At 34.4% G+C, this 24,714-nt stretch overlaps 1 protein-coding gene across 10 annotated transcripts in view; it reads right to left on the reverse strand.

The window, feature by feature from the left end:
• Positions 1–1,609: 1,609 nt before the first annotated feature.
• The window catches only part of RBM39 (RNA binding motif protein 39), a 29,564-nt gene continuing 6,459 nt past the window's right edge, over positions 1,610–24,714 (reverse strand). For 3 of the 10 annotated variants that reach the window (XM_008525492.2, XM_070588201.1, XM_070588202.1), the window contains 14 exons: positions 23,633–23,827; positions 21,045–21,110; positions 20,896–20,949; positions 18,447–18,564; positions 17,945–18,097; positions 15,978–16,115; positions 14,373–14,438; positions 11,785–11,989; positions 11,333–11,410; positions 7,841–7,891; positions 5,619–5,700; positions 3,221–3,326; positions 2,684–2,762; positions 1,610–2,593 (listed from right to left, as the gene is read on the reverse strand). In XM_008525492.2, the coding sequence (XP_008523714.1) occupies positions 2,493–2,593; positions 2,684–2,762; positions 3,221–3,326; positions 5,619–5,700; positions 7,841–7,891; positions 11,333–11,410; positions 11,785–11,989; positions 14,373–14,438; positions 15,978–16,115; positions 17,945–18,097; positions 18,447–18,564; positions 20,896–20,949; positions 21,045–21,110; positions 23,633–23,827 (1,492 nt within the window). In that variant the 3' untranslated portion in view covers positions 1,610–2,492. The remainder of the gene's footprint in view (positions 2,594–2,683; positions 2,763–3,220; positions 3,327–5,618; positions 5,701–7,840; positions 7,892–11,332; positions 11,411–11,784; positions 11,990–14,372; positions 14,439–15,977; positions 16,116–17,944; positions 18,098–18,446; positions 18,565–20,895; positions 20,950–21,044; positions 21,111–23,632; positions 23,828–24,714) is intronic. The other 7 variants (XM_070588199.1, XM_070588197.1, XM_070588200.1 and 4 more) reach the window with 4 other exon arrangements.

A 24,714-nucleotide genomic window follows, 5' to 3' on the forward strand; every position in this document is an offset into this window, starting at 1 on the left:
TTTCTGCCTGCCTGCAACTTTCCATAAATTCTAGCAAACCCTAATTATTCAACTCTTTAAGGTTGATGCTATTATCACTGTTCTAAAGGTGAAAAACTGAGGCTAAGACTAGATTACCTCAGTCACACTGCAAAAGGGGTTTTTAATTCACAAATCTTATTTCCAATACTATACTATTCATCCAAAAATTGTCCTTCAGACATAGCTGGCTTGATCAGAACAACAAATCATCCACAAACTCAATCAGACACTTGTAGCTTAACTGCCTAAATTCCAGATGATTTTCTAGCCAGCCACAGGGGATGTAAATTACATCAAGTGACCACCCACAAAATTCTATTAATTGGCTTGGTAAGAAAGGTCTTAGTAATGAGCCAAGTGCCTATCCCTCACCTGCTTAGGGCATACACAGCCCTTAATAGATTTTGCTCTTAACTGCATTGCCCCTCAAGTATTCCTAATCAGAAACTAGGAAAATGTTAAAATAGATAAAACTACACTGGAGTATTTTGGGGGCATAAGGACTCTACCAAGATAGCTGTAGCAGCTACAGATTTCCCAACCAAAGAGTGGGATACCTGTCTCAGGAACTGATTACCCATTTGAACTGTGGTCTATGCATCATACTATTCAAATTATTAAATTCTTAGGTTTGCTTTGACTGTCATTTACAACCCAAATTACATTCTGTGGTGGTGGGCAGATGAGATTAAACAAATATCTAAGGCAACGTTTGCCAGCCCAGTTCCCTGGAAAGCAATGACAAAATAAACCTGATACGACTTGATTCAAGAATAAACAACTAATTATGAAGATAACAGATGATTTGGAAAGAAAAAAAATTCCCTAAGTCTGCCCCAAAGGGACACTGCTGGCCAGTGTTGCAAAATAAACTTGAATCTTGAAAACTTTCTTCAACTTAAATAAAGCAATTAAGGGAAGAAATTATAAATATCTGTCAAAAGGGTTGGTAGAAAATTACATCTCCAAATTCAAACTGATTAAATATCTTGCTATCTGAATAAACCTATGAAACTTGTGCCTCAACGCTAACAAATCAAGTAGAAACATACAATCAAGTAGAAGCAGGTGAGGAAATCAGTACTGGAATGTAATCATTCCATTAGGAGCAATGTTACCTACTCAAGAGTTCAACCTAGACAGAAAAACCTGCAGTAGAGTTGAGCATAAATGAAGACTCACTGCCCATGTAAAAGATAAAGCTCAAAAATCCCTTAATAAAGTAACAAATGCAGTTAAATCAACTTGGGAAACCAGTTTGAGGTTACAACATCTTGTTCTGTATTTACTTTTGAATAATTAGACATTTTTTCACAAAGATGCCCAGACAATACAAGAGACTGGAAGAATGCCCATTTAAGGGCTGGGCAAATTTGTTTGCTTTTGTTTTTGGTAAATCCCTCAGTTTTGATATAGTACCCTAAATAAGAAGTACAGTGATAAGATACAGTGACATAGAGGAGTGTACAGGGACAACTCGAGGGCAAGAAATTTTCCCAAAGCGATAGGTACTGAACTACTAAAAGTCAAAGAAACTAATATTCTATTTTCAAGTTTCTATGACTTTAAAACATTTCAAAAATGAAGATTTCTTGTGGCCTTTTTAAGAGAATTTTATTTGAGTGGTTCTTACAAAGATTGTTGCAATATGAAAGTCATTTGTTTGATAGAAATATCAAGCTGTCTTGTCAAACACACTGAAGTAACCCAAAAATATATTTCAGAGCTCACAGAGCTTAAAAAGAGCAAAGATTATATGCAACCAGACAAAACCTATATCTGCATTTCCTATTTCTTGCTTAGACTGCTTTGCTTATCAGACTGTCACTAAACATCTTGAGGAAATGCAAGGATCATTTTGTTTGGAATCTTAAGACACACCAGAACACATAATATTTACAAAGAAACTTTTACAGATACATTAATTGAAAAAGATACCATCCAGAAATGTAATTTTGAAATCTCCTCTTCTTGCCAACTGATCAGAATGCAAGATGAGATGTTAATCAAACAGCCCTTTAGCTGTCTTGAATTTCCATACACTAAATGTGTATTCCAGAAACCTCTGCTGAAGCATTAGCCAAGTATCAACATTAGTGAAACGTGAACTGTAACTGCTGTGTAAAAAGTTAGGCTTCTGAAACATTAAAAACATTACATCCCTGTCTGCCTTTTTACATTAAGCACATTTGTTCCCCTAGAGCTATTCCTATAGATCCTTAATGTAATTTTCTACATGTACATTTAAAAGGCAGAACAAGAGAACAGCTTTGTATACAGTGGGATTTGCTAGTTAGGGAGAATGAGCACACTGCATTCCTGTTAACATTTTTATTTTTTCAAGGTAACAGGAATAGTATACAAATGACAGTAGACCCTTGCCTCTTTATTTTTATCTAAATAAAAGATAACTCAAGATGAATTCTCAAGAAAGAAAAAAAGCTATATACATAAGGGACTATTATCTTCCTTCATCGTCTACTTGGAACCAGTAGTTGTGTTGCTGTCATAGAATCAGGAAAGAGGTTGTGATAAGTTGGAAGAGGTACATATGCTGCTGTTATCATTTTACCTGTTGAAAGAAACAGATATGGTGGGTTAGCATCTTCACTTAGTTTTAGACCCTTAATAATAATCATTCAGAAAAAAAGATCAGACTCACCAGCAAACCACCTGCCATGCAAGGCATTGACAGCAGCAATAGCTGCAGCAATTGATGGGCACTTCACATACACATTGCCCTAAGATACAAGCAAAAAAAGGTTAGGGCGTTGCAATATACAACATGGATTCAAATAGGTTTATTCACGTTCCCTATAAAAAAAAGTGCTCTACAACTACGCAACTGTTTCACTAGCTAATATGTACACCTACAATTTTACTGAAAACCGTTTATTCCCCCAAAGACTGCCCCATACTATCTTTTCTCTATGACTGAAAACTGCTAAAGAATGAACCAAGATGCCAAGATATCATGGCAAGCTTTGAATACACATCACCAACACTGCTACACAATGGCCTGGTCTACTCTTCAATTATTTTGAAAGTGTCTTTCTTTTGGAGGGTGTATATTTATTGAGGAAAAACCCAAAACTCTAAGACATAATATGATCATAATATGCTCCAAGTATGTGTGAAGATTAAGACACAAAAGAGAGTAACAACGTCCAATCTTTGTTTATTAAAAAGATCAAAATACCTGAGCTGAATTTTTGTCAACATAAATATGAATAACTCCTCCATGTTTATTACATTCTTCAATCACATCATCCTTAATCTCTGTATCCCATCCAACTTCTTCTTCTCTGTAAGAAAGTATGAAACTCTATTAGACACTATTCAAACTTATAAAATGTTACATATATTCTCTATATTTTAAATTGCATTCTTTTAATCTAAAAAAGTCACTGATATTAGCAGGTATGGGGCACTGGAGGAAATCAAAAGATAATATAAAACATTATTTCCAACCAAGCTTATAAATTTTTTTAACTCTAAATTACTGTTTAAATGGTTTATTGACATCTTTCAAATGATACTTATACCAATTTATCACCATTTCATAGCTAAAGCTAAAATAAAGAATTTGGTATTAACAGAAGAATACAAGAATTCCAGGCTCTTTCTTTGGTAAACAATGAACTAATACATAAACAATGCAAACAGCATGTTACAAATTATTACACTTACTATATGAAGCAGTATTTCATCAAATATATTGGCTGATATCAAATCAACCAAACAGAAAACCTACATTTACAGTGGAATATGGTGAGGTGTCACATTAACGTTTAAGTCAAGGACGGACTGAATACACAACGGTGGTCTCATAAAATTATAACAGCTGAAAAATTCCTATTGCCTAGTGCATCTGGAAGAAGACAGTCAAGAGGATCACCCATGACTTAAAAGCATTTTTGCTAGGGATGAGGAGGTCACAAAAATCAACAAGGCTGTGGTAAAGATGGCAAATGACTTTAACCTGGGTGAAGATGAGAATGAACACTGAGGAGCTCCCTAGAGGTGGTTCCTGAGGAATTGACTAATGGAGTTGTTGGTACTGGAACAGAAACACATAGCTGAGAAGCAGCAAGAGAAATTCACGGTGAAAGGTTTAACAGAAGCTTTTGCAGACCTCAACAAGCTCCTTAAGTTTAAAAACATGGATCCAAACACCAAAAGGTTTTCATTAATAGAGACGAATGCTCATGGTGCATTGTCTGCTTATAAGCAAATTTATGATGAAAGAAACCAACCAAGCAAACCACCAAGGACATATTTCTGAAAACAGTGACAACTCCTCAGCAGCCTCAGATATGTCCCTCATGAGATTTTCCAGAAAAAGGCATTGTTACCATAGGAGATGACAGCTCAATATACATGTTACTGCCCCTGAAGACCTTTCAATGGGACAAGATGCGGAGGTGGAAGACAATGATACTGATGATCCTGATGCCAATCCTTGGCTACTATGTCTTATTTTTTAACCAAAATAGTTTAAAAAGTTAAAAAAAAAATAATAGAAACAAGCTTACAGAATAAAGATATAAAGAAAATATTTATGTATAGCTATACAATCTTCGTGTTTTAAGCTAAGTGTTATTACAAAAGAGTTTAAAAATTTACATGTTTATAAACAAATACAGTTGTTTAGTTTATTATTGAAGAAAAATGATTTTAAAAAATTTTATTGTAATGTGAAGTGTATAGTGTTTATAATGTCTACAGTAGTATACAGTAATGTCCTAAGCCTTCACATTTACTCACTACTCACTCACTGGTTCATCCAGAGAAACTTCTAGTCCTGCCAACTCCCTTCATGGTTAAGTGCCCTACAGGTGTACCCTTTTTTTAATCTTTTATACCGTATTTTTAGTGTAGCTTTTCTAGGTTTAGATACACAAATACTTACCATTGTGTTACAATTGCCTACAGTATTCAGTAAAGTAACATGCTGTGCAGGTTTGTACCTTAGGAGCAATAGGCTATACCATACAGCCTAGATGTATAGTAGGCTCTACCAATTAGGTGTGTTTAAGTACACTCAACGACGTTCACACGATGATGACAATGCCTAACAATGCACATCTCGGAACACATCCCAGTCGATAAGCGACACATAACTATGTATTATAAACACGATCTATAAAACCAGTGAGAAGAGTTTGAACTGATTAATAAACGGCATTCCAATCACTGGTTAGGCACCGGGAAAGAAATATTCCTAATTCACAGCATGCAATAATGAATAGAAGAAAAATTTAGAAGATACTGTTCTGCTATTACACTGAAATAAAATTTCAAAGCTAAGAACTGGTAAAAAAGTAAACTGCTGACAAAAATAAATACCACTCAAACTTCATAAAAAATATTTATATATAAATGGAAAACATAAAATTTGCATAACTTTCAATGCAATTCCAATCTTACATCCAAAGGAAATAATTAGCAATGTGCATAACAATACTACAAGAATCAAAACTGTTGCACTGTCAATTATCAAATATACTGAAACAGCCTAAATATTAACTTAGAAAACTTAATATTACACCTTTCACAGTATACCCTTTTGAACTGGACCAAAGTATATTACTTACGTTTGAGGGTTAAACATGTTAGAGAGTTGGAAACACTGTGTTGCAAGAGGTTGAACAGAGGCAGCTGCAGCTAAAGCTGAAGCTAAAAAAAAAAAAAAAAAAAAAGAGAGAGAGAAATTAGTTTCATAGAAAATGCATCAGAATATCCCTGATGAATAAGACAAACCCCAAACCACTAAATCCCAAGTATAAAACTAAGGGAGTCAGGCACTTCATTAATTTACCTTATTTAATAATGCTATCAAAGTATTTAATAGTACTCTATTTTAGTTGCCAGAAAACTGAGGCAACCTAATATTTGAAATGGCCAATCTTGAGTAAGTTGGGAGTTTTATTTTTAGAAGGAAAACTAAACTCTACATGTAAACAAAATTCATTCCATTAAACAAATATCAATACAATCAATCCAGAAAGGCAAAGGATCAAATGGAAGATTAATTTTGAAGAGCTGCTGGAGTTTATACCCTGAGAAGCAGGGGATGATGAAAATGATCTTTAAGACACCAAATAAATCTATATACCCTTATATTTGTTAGGTTTCTGCCCATAAATTTAGTTACATATTTTCTTTTAAATGTATGAGCATAAAAAGATTAAGTTTTAAAAATAAGATGCATAAAATCATCCAAGCATTTAAGATTTAATATCCTAGAAATATAAATCCTATTAAAAAATCAAATTGCTATTTTTAAAATGTATTTTAGCACAAAATAAGAATAATAGCATTTATTATAGATTATAGAATATTCACTGGTAAAAATAAGAAACTACTGGACACTAATATTTAGAAGCAACATTTAAAGCCCATATTGGTTTTAATCTTGAAGTGAGAGCATTTTCCAGGACAGCTGCTCCACTGCTTTCATGTCATTTACAAAACATTACCAGTAGCTGTTACAGAACTCACCGTAATCATAATATTTGACCAAATTTCATCCCAATACATAACAACAACAAACAAAGCTAAGGATAAAACAGTGCATTAGAAATTATAGTAATTAAAATGAACGATCACCTGAGGAAGTATCAGAAATATTCCAGTAAGCAAAAATTAGGGCTGTGCATGAAATACATCGTAAAAAAACGACTGTTTCTAATAGAATTACAAGTGCTTTTTGCTTCTTTATATTTTACTTCAATAAACAAGTATTTTTCCTTAATAAGGCTTTGTATTAAAATAAAAAGGCTAAACTAACATCTCAAATTCTACTGGGGAAAGTTAAAGATGAAAGCATGCTCATATTACAATTAATAAAAATGAAGCCCACTGTGTACCTTATATCATAAACAAATGGAAGTATGCTTGGAAAATACACTGGAAGGTCATTACAAAACAACTGAGCATGACTTTTTCCAATTTCTCAAATTAACTATGATAATATAAATTACCACGCATACCGAAAAATATTTAGAAAATGTATGATATAAACATTCTGGTTCAAACCTAGGTAAATGCAGAACACAATGAACTCAGCATAGAAATACAGCTAATAGGAGAATCTACTAGCTCTACTTTTTAAAATCTGTTAGGAAAAAAAGAATTGAGTAAAATTGTCCCAACTGTTGGAAAAGTTAAAATGTTTAATTCCCGACTATCAAGGAACATGGTAGACCTTTCTCACACAGAATCATTTCCCTAAATGACCAAGTATATCCTATAAAAGATGAATACCAAATTTGACAATAGTAAAATGATCTAGCAAATGGCAGAGATTTACTTGAAAATTAAGAACAGCCTACTTTATAAATCATTTCAATCTCTGAAATCTGAGTGCAATTTATTTCTGGATAATCTTCTCAAGGCTTGGTACTGGTTTATACAAATCAGTGGAGGTACAGTCAGTTTTCCTAACTTTCCTATTAAATTCAGACTCCATGTTCTAAAGGATTTGTCTACTAAACTAACAAATTTCATTTTCTGACTTCTATATAAAACTTATGAACAATCAGAAGACAAAGATAAGCATACAAGGCTGAAAATAATTTTGAGCAAGCTAAAGCAAAAAAGCACGAACATTTTTGTTTTCTTTATCCATGTAATTGTAATGATTTCGATTAGGCCTCTGAAACATACATTACCACATAGCTTACTGTGTATACACCATGTCATTCTGTGAAAATTGGGTTCAAAATACAAACTATAATATGATACACTAAATGTAAACAACTATGTTTTACTACATTTACATCTATTTCAAAGACAAATAAAAAGCTCAACTCACCTTCAGTCTGTTGGGAAAGTCTTGTTTGCAAATCTATAACAAAAGAGAATTCTACAGCTCAGTGCAGGAACAATGAAGAGCCTCAACTAACAGGGTAAATGTCAGGAAAGCATTAATAAAAGAGGACTACAGTAGCAGGGTTTATCAAAATGAACTTCTAGTAAAACCTGGCAGCCAAACCTCCTTCCCCATTCCTCATTGACAAGGCTTTGGGGCCTTTTTCTTTCCTCCTATTCTAGGAAACTTACTCATGCCTCTATGCCTCTCTCTTCCTATTCCTAGTACTCTTCCATATCTCAAATTCATTCCACTATACTACTCTTGACATGGGAATAATGGGAAATGGGGAAAGGGAAGCACACCGGTCAGAAAATGCATGAAAACCCTGATCTTGAGAATTCAATTCCAAGTACTTGGGATATTCAACTATTTACTGTTCTATCAGTAGCAGTAAGCATTTTAAACTTTAAAAGTTTATAGTAAAATGTAAACACTGCAACACTACATGTCAAACAGCTGTAAACACTTTAAATAATCTGCCAATTAAGTAGTAGGACTATCACCAGTGGGAAAGACACCATTCTAGCTATTAAAAGTATACATTATTTAAGTGCTTTTAAGATTTAAATCATCAGGTCCAGCCCAGAAGGTTGAGTTTTATGAGGGTCTGGTTTCCTGGCCTAGTCTGGAAATTTAATGAGGCAGGAATGAAATTTAATCAGGTTTAATATAATCTATGAAGTACAAGAAAAATTTAAGCATCTAGTCAATGTTAAAAATAAACAGAATGGGGATTCAGAATTAAAAAATAAACAGAATGGGGATTTTCACCAATCTGTTTTCTGATACTATCATCATTAACATTTCTACATTGGAAGACAAGAGAAAGCTGCTAGCAAGTGAAAACAGCAGCAAGTCTGAATGGTAAAGAAAACGCCATAGTGTTGTAAAGCTATCTTGAAATTACAGAAACATACTACATGGAAATTATTTAGATTTAGTAACGTCATTTTCAGTAACGTGTGATTCAAATGCAAGACTTCATTATCATTTGGGTTTCCTGCTGAATACAGAATATGATCATAAAACATGGGCAAAAATGAAAAGGGATCTGCAGGCCAACTTATATCGGGATCTAAGAATACCTGGGTCCTATGTGATGAAAATTGGCATCTCAGGGAGTTGAAGAAATTTAACTGGTGTGTACTCAGGGAACTTGAAGATATGACCATAGGAATACTATCAATAAACTTTAAATTATAACACAATTGTCTTTATCCCCCTTAAAATGGTAAAAAATGTACAGACACCAGAAAGTCATACTATTTTAAGTATATATAAATCCCTATCCAACTTTCAAAAATTACTTTTCAGTCGTTTGTGACAAGTTAGGAAACAAAAGCATGGGTTTCATAAAGATAAGAACTCTAACCTATCTTAGGAACTGTTAAACTTCCAGAATAAGACATGAAGATATAATGATGACCCACCCCTGCTTTCAAAAAACAACTTTAAAGGACTTAGAGGATAAGAGCCTCAAACACATTAACGCTCAGCAATTTATTTAATTTCAAAAAGGATGTGTAAAGTTTTAACGATGTCCCAGTTACATAAATAATTATCTAAAAATTTAGTGTTGATTATTGTAAACTCAGAAGCAATCGCAATTTATGGGAAGTGTAGGAAAACAGAATCAAACTTTAAAATGAGGTCTATAAACACTAAAAAGGGCAAATATAATCCACAGATAACTAAATGGCTATTTTCAGCAATCCATACAGACATTTAGAAATAGCTGATCACAATCAGTAAGCCTGTACACAGTGGCTGTCCAGGGATGTGTAATCATAATCATGCAAAATAGAAAAAATAATGGCTGAGGATAGTAGGGATGCCTAACATGGAAAAACCTTCAATTAGTTGAAGACAGTATTTATGAAGATCAAATCAACATTATTTGATATAGCATCCAGAATATAACATAAGATTGTTTAGAAATGACTCAAATGTCACTGCATCAAATCCCTGAAAGGAGGGAACAAATCTTGTTCGCTAGCATCTAATGCAAAACCTAGAATATGGTAAACAATCAAGCATTTTCAAAATTATGGAAATGATCTGAACAATAGGAAGTAATTCAAAGATACTGATTTCACATTAAACAATAACTTTCAAACCACTGACTAGCATGTATTTCTGGAAGTGATGGGTGTTTCCTTTAATATCTTCAATTACAGCAAGTGGCATTCTATGACTACTTGTTCACTGTAAAGAAATTAAATGTCTAATACTTGTTTAAAAAGTCAAAATAAAAAAAACAGTAATTCAGGGATACTTGGGGAGTCATCAAATGACCCAAATACAGAAATGCATTAAGGGTTATGAGTTTTCTTCTTATAAGGAAATACTGGCATAATTTTGTCAGAAATTCTGCAGAATAACTACCTATCAGATTTCAAAATAAATCATACGATTTGGCAGGAAGGACAAGAATCTAAAGGCAGGTTTTCTAAAGGTACTCACAAACTTTTGGATATCCACTAAAAACGAAACAATGAAAATCCTCTCTCTCTAAAAATAAAGAATAATGTAAAAGTAGAAAGGGTCCTCTCCTCTCCTTTAATTAGATAATGAGCTTTCGATTTAAAAGGTAAGCATGAAGTAACCAATGGACCTTTCTATATATTCAGATGCAGTACCGTGATTTACATATTTTACATATTCTCAGAGTCTCATTTTATAGATAAGATCAAAGGACCAATTCATGATAGAAACTGCCATATTTTTCTTGGGGTAAGTATTTCTTGTCATCCGAAGTCCAAAATACAAATGGTTCTTCTTAGATGTTCTAAAAGCAAGTCTTCAACATTTCAAGGTTAAATACTATCCTAGCTCATAGATTAGGGTTAATATCAAGGTTTATAAAAGCAAATTTCAGATAACTAAATTAAGCCATAAGAGTGGAGAACAACGTGTTTCATAAAGTGAATCCTTTGGTACATAATTATAATAAACATTTCTCTCCTCTTTTCCTGCTCTCTCAAGAAACTTCATTCTCTAACTCAACAACTCAAAAAAGTATGCATTACTTAGCAGTTTTCTCTTCACTCTTGATATTGCAATTATTTTATTAAAGGTTGATTTAAAGGCCTTGTTTTCCGAACTCGAACATTAAAAAGAAACATTTTTTTCTTTAAAGCAATATAAGCTTTTTGGTCTTTAATGACAGTGATGTATTTAAAAAGGTCTAACTTACAAATTTCAACTAAACCTTGGTGTGCAGGGTTCAAAAATACCCTGACAGCTTACTATGATTACTGGATAATTCTGTCCTATATCTCCACTTCCTTATATGAAGTCTTGAAATGTATAGGCTAAAAGTACTTGATGAATTGAATTCTCAGTAAGTCCTTTTAAATGCAAAAATTTGGCAAATTTTCGAATTAGGTGGAAAAAACAACGATTTCAAATTAGAAAAGATTCAATTCCTACCTGCCACAGCACCAAATGCCAAAGAGCCACTCATCTGTAGAGCTTGCTGTGCTGCTGGTGGGATCTGCAAACCTGTACCTGTAAAAGAGTAAGTCTTAAAGTCCTTATTGTATTAAGAGCACAAAAACCTAGTTTTCTGTATGCATACTACCAAAGTCACTTCACTAAAACAAATTACAAGGAGGCCACAGAATAAGAGCTGCAACTGAATTTATTCTCGGGTAAGGAATCCTGTAACTTAAGCTGTGGTACTCAAAATGCACCACCATAAAGTAGATTCTATTAGAACTTTAAGGCAAGGAAGTTCATCTATAATTTTAAATTGCATGTGCTGCTCAAGGATAACATCAAATCCAACAAAGAAATAATCATTTCCAATTATTAGTCCGCACAGTTACCTTTCTCATTACCATACCCACAATAAATCATTCACAACACTAGTAAAAACTTACCCTCTGCAAGTCTTGCCATTAACTGGAGACGACCAGTTGTTCCCAAGTCAATTCCAGTCCTTTCCAGTTCATCACTGTCTAGAAATGAGCTAGCACTGGAAGCATCAGTACGTTCAGTAACATGACCAACTTTCATTGGCCTTCCTGCTAACTCGAATCCATTAAGTTGTTCCAAAGCCTTCTTGGCACATTCTGAATCAGAAAACTATATAATTGAGAGACAGGGTAAAAAGTCCCAAATATTAGTTAACATGTATAACCAAGGTAAGGAAATGCTTACTTATTAAGTCTAGTTTATGCAACAGCTACAGCTAGGCGGATGGTAAGTTATAAATTTCAAGCTGCAAGTAATATAATCTACATGATTAGATCACAAGCTCATGCAAATAACAGTTGTTGAAGTGGTAGTTTAAATAACAAGATATTTATCAAGTAAGGACACCTATTTTGGGGAATGGAATCTTAGTTACAAAAGGTGAAAAGTAATTTTTCAATCAAACCCTTTTGAATGCTCTGGGATAAACTAAAAGGATGCTTTTTTCCCCTCATAAAAGTGAACTACTCAGAAACACAAGGAGTTCACCCAGATGCTTTTTCTTTTTTTGAGGAAGATTAGCCCTGATGGGCTGCCAATCCTCTTCTTTTTGCTGAGGAAGGTTGGTCCTGAGCTAACATCTCTGCCCATCTTCCTCTATTTTATATGTGGGATGCTTGACACAGCACGGGTTGATAAGCGGTGCGAAGGTCCACACCCGGGATCCTAACTGGCTTAATCCCCGGGTGGCCGAAGCGGAATGCGCAAATTTAATTGCTGCACCACCATGCCAGCCTGAGATGTTATTTTTAACACACAACTTCAGGTCATGTTTTATTGCCAATAAAATCAGTAAAATTCTTAATTCTAGGATGCAGACACAATAAATCTCTAACTCACACACTCTGGTTTTAAGTTTAATGGAAGAAAGGAACATATTGCCATCAACTCCATAGCTAATCTTTCATCAGTACGTTTAAATGTTCAAAAATAAACCTTTTTCTGTTATTGAGATGGGAAAAATTACAAATAGTTATAAAATAGAAAACATTCAGACACACACACGGCACCATATAAACTTACATAATCTAACTTTGCATACAGATCACTAAATCAAAGAAAACATTTCATATTTAATTGATATTAAAAAATTTAAAAATGCTTTGCAAAACATGTCTTGTTTACATATATTTAGTAGTATTCTCATGAAAACGTGCCCACTGACCAAATACTCAAGCAGTAAACCCTATAATATAGAACACTAAATTCTTTAGGTACTAAGTAGGATGAAATACTCAAATTAACATTACATGTAAAATCCCCTGACCACATCACTTTTCTAGGGGGAAAAAGGGGGAATGACCCACACTAATGTTCTTAGAAACAAAATAAAATGTTGGTGAGTTAACAGTTTTAGAAATGACTTTTCTCCTTTCACAAGTACATACTAAAGTAGATAAAATCCCAATAACCAATGAAACAGATTCTCTACCACTACAGAAGAGTTTTAAATTTTACTGAAATTTGGATAGAAGACACACAGATTCCTGATGAAAATTGGGACCTATCTGTATTTTAAACTAAAAATATCCGTTTCCAGCAACTTCCAAGGTCATAATATCATACTTTTGAAAAACTGCTATCATGTAGTTGGATTCCATCATGAAATAACACATTAAAGAATTTACTTTTAAAAGGGCACCTCCATTCACAATTACCCAGCCCTGTGGTCTAGTAGTTAAGATTCGACAATCTCACCACCGTGGCCCAGGTTGGTTTCCTGGTCATGGAACCATACCACCTGCCTGTTAGTCGTGACTGCCTGATGCTGTGATGCTGAAGCTAGGCTGCCAGTATTTCAAATACGGGCAGAGTCACCCATGGTGGACAGGTTTCAGCAGAACTTCCAGACTAGGAAGAAGGACGGGGCCATGCACTTCTGGAAAGATTGGCCAAGAAAACTTTATGAATAGCAGCAGAGCATTCTCTGATATACCACCAAAAGGTGAGAGGATGGTGCAAAAAGACCAAGCAGGTTTCCACTCTGCTGTACTCAGGATCACTATGAATCACAATTGACTCAAGGGCACTAAAAACTACCATTCACAATTATTCCAGCTGCAATCTCATTCCCTAATCAGGGACTAGGCTTAGACGGTTAGCCAAACACTTTAATAAGGTAATCCTGGTGGTAGTTGTGAGGTATGTACATATAAAAAGGATTTTAAGTAAAAAAGAACTCCAAGAGACCTTCCTTCAACTGACAAAAGTGTGTCATAAAAGAGTCAGAGACTGAAAAAGTCATAAAGGAATCACAGACTTCAATTATATGAAGAGTTGGCTACACAAACTGACCACATACAGGGAATTAGTAAACTCATTAAATAAACTTTCACAATTAAAGGACCCTTACTGCTAGTAAGAAATGATTACTAATCGGCAAACTAATTTAAACCATTTGAAAATATTAACCATGACTCCTTCCCCACACTATCAGTAACTAATGAAGTTTTACTAAGCTACTTAGATCACGTCAATCATGGAAACAGCTCACCGTAATAAATCCATATCCCTTGGATCGACCAGTTTCACTATCCATCATGAGCTGGATACTTTCAATCTGAAAACAAAAAGCACAATTATTATGTAAATGAAAAGAAGGGAGGAAAAATATTTTTATTCCTTGAAACAGGACTGAAAAATCACCTCTCCCCCTAAAAAAAAAATCACTGAAAATATATCACAAGCCCCTCATGCCCAAAAACATGTTCTAAAGGCATGGAAAGTCCCAAATAAGAACTTACACACTGGGGGACAGGAAAAAGAAAAGGAAAAATCTTAAATCTTTTGCCTCAAAAACAAACCACTAAGAATCAAAGTCCATTTCTTTGTGAAATACAATCAAGTTAGAAACAAAATCAACACCTTTTTGTTTCCTTTCCATTATCCTAAAAACACGAGACTAATTCTCAATAATACAACACATGATAGATGGCCCAAAACGTTGGAATAACTAAAAATATCAGACGTATGGGGCCGGCCGTGTGGCCAAGTGGTTAAGTTCGTTCGCTCCACTGCGGCGGCCCAGGGTTTTGCTAGTTCAGATGTTGGGCGCGGACATGGCACCGCTCGTCAGGCCACGTTGAGGCGGCATCCCACATCCCACGACTAGAAGGACCCGCAATTAAAATATATACAACTATGTACTAGGGGTCTTTGGGGAGGAAAAGGAAAAATAAAATCTTTAAAAATATATATATACTAGATGTGGTTACAGTTGCACAACTCTGTGAATATACTAAAAAGCAATGAATTGTTCACTTTAAATGGATGAATTGTATGCTTTGTGAATTAAAACACTATATTCTAAATAAATCTGTCCATACGTAGAAAGCATGAAAAAGCACCCATATATTCTATTTCTTCATGTTCTGGTAGTTTCAGGAATGTATTCTTTTTTGTAATGACTGACTAACCCATACAATTATGATTTGTGCACCACTAGTATATTTTCAATAAATAATCTCAACAGCCTAACTTTTACCATTGTTGACACTTAAAACAGTTTACCAAACAGGCTGAATGGGCTAATCAAAGAAAATCAAAGGTATATCCAAGGGCAATGAAGTAGTAGTGAGAAAGATACAGCAGGACCCAAGATTTTTATTCACGGCCATACAATGAATCTTTTAAACCAGAGCCCAGCCTACTATTAATATTTATTTTAAAATGTCTAATCTGAAATGAGGACAAACTGGACAGAAACATGAACAATCTAATTCCTTAATTTAGTAAGGAAGCTTCTCTACCTACCCCTAAATTTTCAGTAAGAAAACGATCACACAAGAAAAAAATATATCTCTTGCTTGGAATGCACAGTACACTTTTATAATTCATGTTGATTTCTTTAAATGATTGATTCTAATAATTACTATGCATTTCACTCTAGCATGATAAACGTTAATAAATTCTATCTTCAAATGATACCTTGTCTCAGGGGAACTATCTTTAAGTTATCACAAATACCTTATAGAACCACCCTCTCCCATCTTAATACTAATCTCACAGAAACATGACAAGCGAGATAGACAGAAATTATTATACAATTATATTTGGTTCAATAATCTATTAAGGATCCACTGAAGAAACTGAGACTTACCCTTCCAAAGGGCTCAAAGATCCCCCGAAGCATATCTTCAGTTATGTTAAAGTGTAATGAGCCCACATAAAGCCTCATAGGTCCAGCACTTCCCTTTTGCAAATTGTTTGCCATTGCTGCAGCTCTGTTTTTTTCCGCCTACAAATTAGAGAAGACAAAATGCACATCACACAGCAGAAACCCAAATCATTTTAAACAGAGCAGTAAATCCCACTCACAGCACAGGCTTGCTTAGTGATAACTTATGTAAAGATTAGTGATGAAACTATGCTAAGTGTAACAAATCATATAAGAGGACAAATACTCTGATTCCACTCAATGTGACCGTGATTAATGGCACTGAATCATACACTTAAAATGGTTAAAGTGTCAAGTTTTTAGATAAAAATATTTTATTTAATATGATATATATTTTCACCATAATAAAAAAAGTTAAAAGGTTTTAACAGCACGTGCAAAAGTTATATATAAAGCAATCATACCCTGCATTTATCCATAAAATGAATCAATCATAAAACTATTTTATGCCATCAGAAGAGGCATCCTGATATCAGACGTGCTAAATGTAGAAAATAAGATTGTTTCTAGGACTATTAAATAAATTAATTACTCATTAAAATTAAAGTACTTTTTTTTTTTTTGAGGAAGATTAGCCCTGAGCTAACTACTGCCAATCCTCTTCTTTTTGCTGAGGAAGCGTGGCCCTGAGCTAACATCCATGCACATCTTCCTCTACTTTATATGTGGGACGCCTACCACAGCATGGCTTGCCAAGTGGTGCCATGTCCACACCCGGGATCCAAACCGGCGAACCCCCGTCCACAAAAGTGGAACGTGTGAACTTAACCGCTGCACCACCAGGCCGGCCCCTGAAGTACTCTTTTAATTTGATACTTCTCAGCCCTTTGTCACGCCAATCCACACACTACTAGGTTGGTCCTCCTCCATCATACAAAGTGAATTAAACCATGATTCCTCACTTTTCCTAACAACTATTTTCCTCTTATTTACATAGAATCAAGTGATAAACATCTAATATTAAGTATCCCCAAACATCAAATAGGACCTATTACTGCCTTTTAGAGATGACAGAAGCTGGTAAGTAATTTGACCACGGTTACATACAGCTTGTTAGCAATGAAACTGGAATTTCAAGTCAGATCTGATTACAAACCTTGGGCACACCTTTATAAAATTATGTAAGTTTGATCAAGTAACCAGATTATTTAGCAGTTATGGACTACTTGTTTTAGTGGTTTGAAAAGCATGAAATACATGACCATTGTATTTGTACTGCTCAAAAATATTCTTTAAATCTTATAGTCTCCATTTAAAAAAACCAAGTTATCAAGTAGTAATAGAAATCACTAACTTGTTTCTTAGTACAAATAAGTACTGATGAGGAATCCTAATACTTTCATATTATGTACTGAAAAGGAGGACACATCCCAGTTTTTACACATCGAAGTACTAGCAAAGAGGAACTAAATCATTATTTGGATTATCTTACAAGATATTCTCAAAATTAGTTTGAAAGATCTCCTTTTCAAGAAATACTAGAACTGATAGCTGTTCAAATTATTCTTAACACTATATAAAATCTTATACAAGTGTTTTTATAAAACAGTGAAAATATTAAATATATTAAAATGTCATAACCCCTCCATCTGAAAGACACCAAGGGAAAAACATGTTCTTAGATGCTGCCATCCCCAATTAATAAATCACAAATCAATAAAATTCTAGACCAAGTTCTCAAGTCTTTTTCATGTAATAGCTATTTACAACTTATATTAAGAGAGAACAGGATGCCACTGAGGATACACTATTATCAAAGTAATGAAGGCAAAGTTAAAAAAACAAAGCTATCCTGAGAACATGTGTCTCAAGGTATAAGTGGTGATTATGTACGGCACAAGATTTCCAGCACTACCAATTATCAAATTTGCAACCAAGAAAAAAATTACCTGTGATGCCTGTACTATAATTGGCACTCCTAAAACACGTTGGCCAGTTAATCCTATTGCTAGAGGCACTGAGCTAACATCAACAAACTCCACGTATGCAATTCCTTTGGAACGTCTTGAATTTCTATCAGAAATCATCCTCACATCTCGAACCTAAAAGGAAAACACACATTTAACACAAGGTTGGTTGTGCAACCATCCACTGTAAGCCACTGTAGATGTAATGAGAAAAGAGGCACATCAGTGATGCAGCAAAGCCATTAAAAAATTTGTAGGCCCACTTCTATCATCTTTTGATGGAGGCATAGCAACATCTATCAATTCCAACACTACTAACTTCCAAATGAGGCAAAACATAAAGGTTACCAAAAATAAATCTCGAAACTGAATTCTACTAAAAGTAAAGATGTGGTGCTTAGCTGCTTTCTCATTTTATCATAATGACAATTAAGCTTGTTTATAATTTTTACTTAGTTGAGCTCTATAAATAGGCTAAGATTACCTTTCCTACTGTAGAGAAAAACTCTTCCAAATCCCTTGGCCGAATTCTTGCAGCCAGCTGCATGCAGAAAACCGTCCTTGCATCTCTTTCCTCAGGAGTTAGATTATCAATAGGTTCCCTAACAAGAGTAAAGAACATAAATTTAATTTTATAACTTATTCTTTTACAACAACTTTTTAAAGTACACTTTCAGTAAACAATTAACCAAAACTGATTTGTCACTATTTCTAGGCACATTTTCACTAAGATTTATACAAATTGTCCATAAATAACTCAATGTGACTTAATTCCTTCAAGAGGATGATAGTTTCCTAATGCTTCTTCTGATAATATCTTACACAGTATCAGAACAAAAGTTCACTGGCCTCGCAAACCTACAAATGGTAATTTCTCCAGAACAACAAAAGGCTAATCAGAACCCTGAGAGTTAAACGATAGGCAAAGGAAATAAGCACTGACTAGTTACCAATGTTGGACTGGTCCAAAATTAGTAGAAAGAATTATTTCTCAGAATAAAACCATCAAGCGAAATTAAATTTGATGACCACAGATGATAAACTTGAAAGTAAAATCCAAAATGATGAAAACTGTTTGATTCTAAGAATTTTATTTTATAAACTAAGATAAATATATTCAACAGTGAGCTGGTTGTTTATTAGAATTAGATCAGTCTTAGCAAGGCTCTACAAACTTAATATCCAAAGAAATGTTTGTGGTTTTTTTAAAAATTGGCACCGAGCTAAGGACTGTTGCCAATCTTTTCTTTTTTTTCCTGCTTTTTCTCCCCAAATACCCACAGTACACAGGTATATATTTCAGTTGTGGGACCTTCTAGTTGTGGCATGTGGGATGCCACCTCAACATGACCTAATGAGCGGTGCCATGTCCCTGGCCAGGATCCAAACTGGTAACACCATGAGCTACCGAAGCAGAGCGCATGAACTTAACCAACTTGGCCACAGGGGCGGCCCCCAAAGAAATGTTTCTTGATGGTTAAAGAATACTGAGACAATAACTACAAGCAAATCAAAAATGGAAAGCAGGAAGTAATCTAGACAAATATCAATAGTGGGATTCAATCTATTCATTTTTACAAATGGCCTTAAAGAGGGAGTATACTTCTAAATTTACAGAGGAAACTAAAGTGAGGAAATAAGGGCGAAAAGTAAAAGAGCACAATACATGAAATTTAATTTCACAGAAAAATAAAAGTGTTATCATTATCTACTACAAAACATCATTAAGGTTAAGGTTCTAAGTGAATCTTTTTTTTCTTTTTTTGAGGAAGATTAGCCCTGAGCTAACTGCTGCCAATCCTCCTCTTTTTGCTGAAAAAGACTGGCCCTGAGCTGACATCCGTGCCCATCTTCCTCCACCTTATATGTGGGACGCCTGCCACAGCATGGCTTGCCAAGCAGTGCCATGTCCACACCTGGGATCCGAACCGGTGAACCCCGGGCTACCAAAGCGGAACGTGTGCACTTAACCACTGAGCCACCAGGCCGGCCCCTTAGTGAATCCTTAAAGATGTAAGCATAAACATGCTCTTATCCACATTCTGGACACTTTTAGGAAGTACTTTTCAAATACTCCACCCACAAAATTCTGGCACATCCCCTTGGGAAATTAATACGTAATTTTAAACATGCTACTGTAAAACACAAGTACAAAGCTGGACTAGATCCAGAGAATGAGAACTAAAAGAGAATTTTCTTATGAAAGAAAACTAAATATTAAAGAGCAAAAACCTCAATATCTGCTGCAAATAGAGCTTTTAAAATAATTAAGGTTTTCACCAAATCCTAGAATAATTAGAATATACCAAATAACAAGACAGACTCAAACTTAAAAGGCACCCTTTTAAGGGAAGCTAGAATATCAGTAAAGGACAGTGCTACCATACAACAAAACATTCCTTGAACCAAAATGGTAGATTGGATGGATAAGTCTTATATTTACTTAAGAGGAAAATAACTCATAGAAACATTCAAGAATGTAGGATTACTACTTAAACATAAGTCAATTTGGTTTAGACTTTGAAAATTAAAAACGTTCTCAGTAAAGAGAGAGAAATGACTGTTACAACTACTTTCCCACATGAGGCTATTTCAGTAACTCTAATTTATTAATTCCAAAGGTGAGTCAAGTGTATTTAAAGTTTCCTATAGCTATCACTAAAAATTTTCCTTAATGTAAAAGGTAAGATCACATGTATTATCTACACACTAAAATGGTAATTACTGCTCCATTCTTAAAAGCTGTACGAAATTAAAATGAAAGTTACTGAAAACTTAGAAATTCACACTGATTTAACAGTACTAGTACTGCAAAAGAAAGATTTAATATGCTTGAAATTACTAAATGTCATTAAATTTAGCAGTAAGCATAAACTGCAGCAGCTTTATAAAAGTTAGCAGCTCTAAAGAAAAGAAATAGGCACAACAGCTACCTCACAGGGCTCTTGTCTTTTCTGAATGGACTTTTGCTTCGGGATCGTCGTCTGCTGCAAAGTTAAAAAGTTTCATAAGTTACCCACCAAGTACACCACATTAGTTCCTTGAAAAACAATTTAAACAATTCAGAAGTATGTTTAAAAACCTTAATTTGATGCTATGAGGCAACCCAATCTTTCCTCGGATGGCACTGTTAAATTTTGGTCCGGAGCTAAAAAGGAAACACAAAATTACACTAGTTACAGGTTTAGGGTCTTGCTAAGATCGCGTTCATGCGCTCTCCAGCAAGTTTAACATTGTTTAGGCTGCTTCTTTTCCACCTCAATTATGAAGAGGAAATAAAGAGGCTTTTTCTCTTAACTCTATCCCAGGCAAACTGTTCTTATAGTTATCCATCCTGGACCACTGTGAGGTGCCAAGACCAAAGGTTACAGCCTCAAAATATATAAGATTCTGAAAACGCTCCCTTTCATTTTCAGTCTATAGTTTTCTTTTTTTAATTACACATTTATAAATACATTCCTGAGGTTTAAAAAAAAAGTGAAAATAAATCATCCTTAACTCTCCTCATACCAAGAGTTAACTACAGTTAACCATTTGGTGTGCGTCTTTGCAGATCCTCTCTCAGGAAAATATGTTTTTATACATCCGTACATGTACAATGGTCATACATACGTTTCCTTGTTTGAAGGACTTTTTTTAAAAAATAAGAGGACTAATTCTTTAAATAATCCTGAAACTCCCAACTTTCCCATTTAACACTAAGTCACAGAGACTGCATAAAAGCACACATAGCTCGTTGTACTTCAGCTCCTTGTGGCAAAATATTCCACAACAAAGGTGTGAAGGAAGTTCACCAACTCTTCAGAAAAAATTTCTTTTAAGGACTTGACATATTAAAAGAGTGTTTTCAAAAAAATCACAAAGGTAATTGTTCAAAAATATAGTTTTACTCTGTAATAGAAAAACTCCTAAAATGGCCCAGTAGTTTGGGGGCCTTTTATTTTGAAAGACCAAACTAACTTACAGGAACAGGTCAGATGTCCCTTAGTGCTCATCCTGCTATCCCTTTCCAGATGGGTAGCAAAATAAAATTTACATCTAATAAGTCTGTGATTCACATTTAGAATCGTTTTCATGGACTTTACATGTACCTACGGCATCCAAGCTGTCCCAAACAAAATTATCTTATATTAAATGGGTCCTTTGAAATGACTAATAGTGATAAAGTTATACATTTGCTGGATAAATTAAAGTTCAAGTAAGAATCCATAAGCTATTTTCTTTGCCCTTTAATTAGAAGTCTCAGTTCTTGCCTCCATAGTTAAAAATCACCTGAAACCAAATGTAAGAACTAAGTCATTTTTAAGTCAGACAAGGATCACAGGCTGACTTCAAGTATTTGTCACTCAACAGAGCTAATAATATTCAGAATTTATTAAGGTAACCTTTCCCATGCTATTTAGTTCATTCTAGTAAAAAGAACGCAGTAAATTTTGATAAACTGGACAAAAAGCAAAATACTTTGTAATAGAGCATTCAGAATTAAAATAACATTGTGGTCCCTTTTAAGCCCTTTTTAGTTTATGAAATAAGCAGTTACGAGGAACTTAGAAAACAAGGAGTTCAATCCTTTTTAACTTTAAAGAGCCAGAATCAGAACTCAAAGTGTTACTAACTTTAATGGCTGCAAATAAGACCAAAACATTTCACGAACAGCAGTTAAGTACTGTGGGTACATTATTCACATTCTCTTCTCATTCAATGCTCATTAATAGCTTATCTGTCAGTTGTTAACCTCCTTTAAAAGATCAGAAAACTAAAGCTTAGAGTGTTAACTTGCCCAAGCAAAAGAGCCAAGGCTCCAATTCAGGTCTGTCTTATGTTTGAATTCCACCTTCAACCATTCAACTTTTAAAGTTAGAATTGTTAATTTCAATATATCGCACAGTTTACAACACTATGTCTATTAAGAGGGAAGAACGTCATAAAGTACTAAGGATTGCTAGATTCAATCCTTGCTTTAGGGGCTGTACGGAGGCTCTTTCCAAAGTTATTAAGATAGCTAAGTGTTTTTAGTGATTATAATCAAACTTGTTTTCAACTTGTTTAAATAACCACATCCAAATTTCCACAGTGACTTAACCATTAAAGCACTTTTAGTGCTTTTTTACTATTATTAAAGAACCTTAATACAAACGATGTGTGATGAGCCCCCAAAATGCTCGTTAAGGAGCATACACCAAATTCACAAAGGGTCTGTCACTTCAGCTGAAAACAGCCACACAGACGAGATTATTTAACTAATTACATATTTGACTAATTGTGTAACTTGCATCCATCCGAGCTTTAAAATTTTAAATTTATGTTCAGAAAAGAATATTGTAATAGCTCACACACCTTTCAGCTTTCAAGTATTTGGCAGTACAACATCAAGTCTTTTTTTTTTTAAAGCACTCTAGCGCTTTAGTCAAGTTTGGATTGGCATACAGTTAAAATATCTTCAGATGGATTAAGAGAAAATTATCTGTATGCCTAGTAAAACACGTTACGTATTTGTCCACACACTGTATTTCCACTTTACTAGTCTCTTCAATGCCAATATCCTTATATAATACTTTTTAAGTATACTGAAAAATAAAATTTCACAATTCAAATCACTCAGGCTAAAAAACTATCTGGACACCCAGAGAATGACTCTCAAACCAAATCATCATAATTGTAGTTACATACTAAGGACTTCTGTAGCGGCCTCTGAATCTGCGATCTCGACTCCTTGAGCGGCTCCGTCTCCTTTCTTTGCTTCTACTTCGCTTCCTTTCACGACTTTTGCTCTTTTTCCTTTCTCTATCCCTACTTCGCTTCCGTTCCTTACTTTTGCTTCTTTTTCGTTCATGACTACGACTTCTGCTCTTGCTTTTTTTCCTCCTGAGAAGAAAAAAGAACACCATTATTTTGGGTTTAAGGTGCTGCCAAAATATACTTCCTTTTATGGTCAGAAATTCTTTTTTCTAAATTTATTTTGCTATATTTACTATCATATAATGCTATATAACAATACTTATGGGAAAATAACTCCTAGGTAAGGTAAACAACACCCCACCTTTGCCTTCTACTACTGAAAATCAGCAGTCAATGACAAAGAATCATTCAAGAGAGTAGGACTACAATCTGAATCAGCTACAGCTTTAACAAGCAAAGGACTTTTTGGTAGGTAGAGATCAAAACCTGAACTTTTAAATACAACCATCATATAACTTGCCAACAAGCATTACTGTAATGGACAAGATACAGTAATAAAACCAAAGTCACAACAAAATACGTTAACATTTAAGTATTACTACTGGATCACACATAAAAATTTTCATTAAATACACTAATTTCCCTTAAGTAAACCAATTTTGACCCAATTTACACATGTGAATATTTTATACTTTCAAAGGGCCATATGAACAATACTTTGGTTTTCATGGGCAAAATTATAAGTAATGACAAAGGATGATAAAACTAATGCAGTAAAATGCATTCTGACACTCCTAGACTTTAATGTGACCATTTCAGATACTTTCTTGCTAAAGCTATAATGAGTACACCAGAAAAATGGAGTATGCCATTTTTATGCCAGTTTATACAAGCCTGTGGAGTGCAATCAAAACCAAGAACGAACACCTTTATAAATCTTTATAAAATCTCAAACTCTGAAAGGTAAAAAAGCCAGTCAGTCATATCTTTGTTCATTTCTGGATTCTCTGCAGTACACTACCCACTCATTTCATAATTAAATCTTACAATCTGTACCTCTATGTCACCACCCA

Source organism: Equus przewalskii, chromosome 21 (assembly GCF_037783145.1).
Source record: "Equus przewalskii isolate Varuska chromosome 21, EquPr2, whole genome shotgun sequence".
In the NCBI taxonomy this organism is placed as follows: Eukaryota; Metazoa; Chordata; class Mammalia; order Perissodactyla; family Equidae; genus Equus; species Equus przewalskii.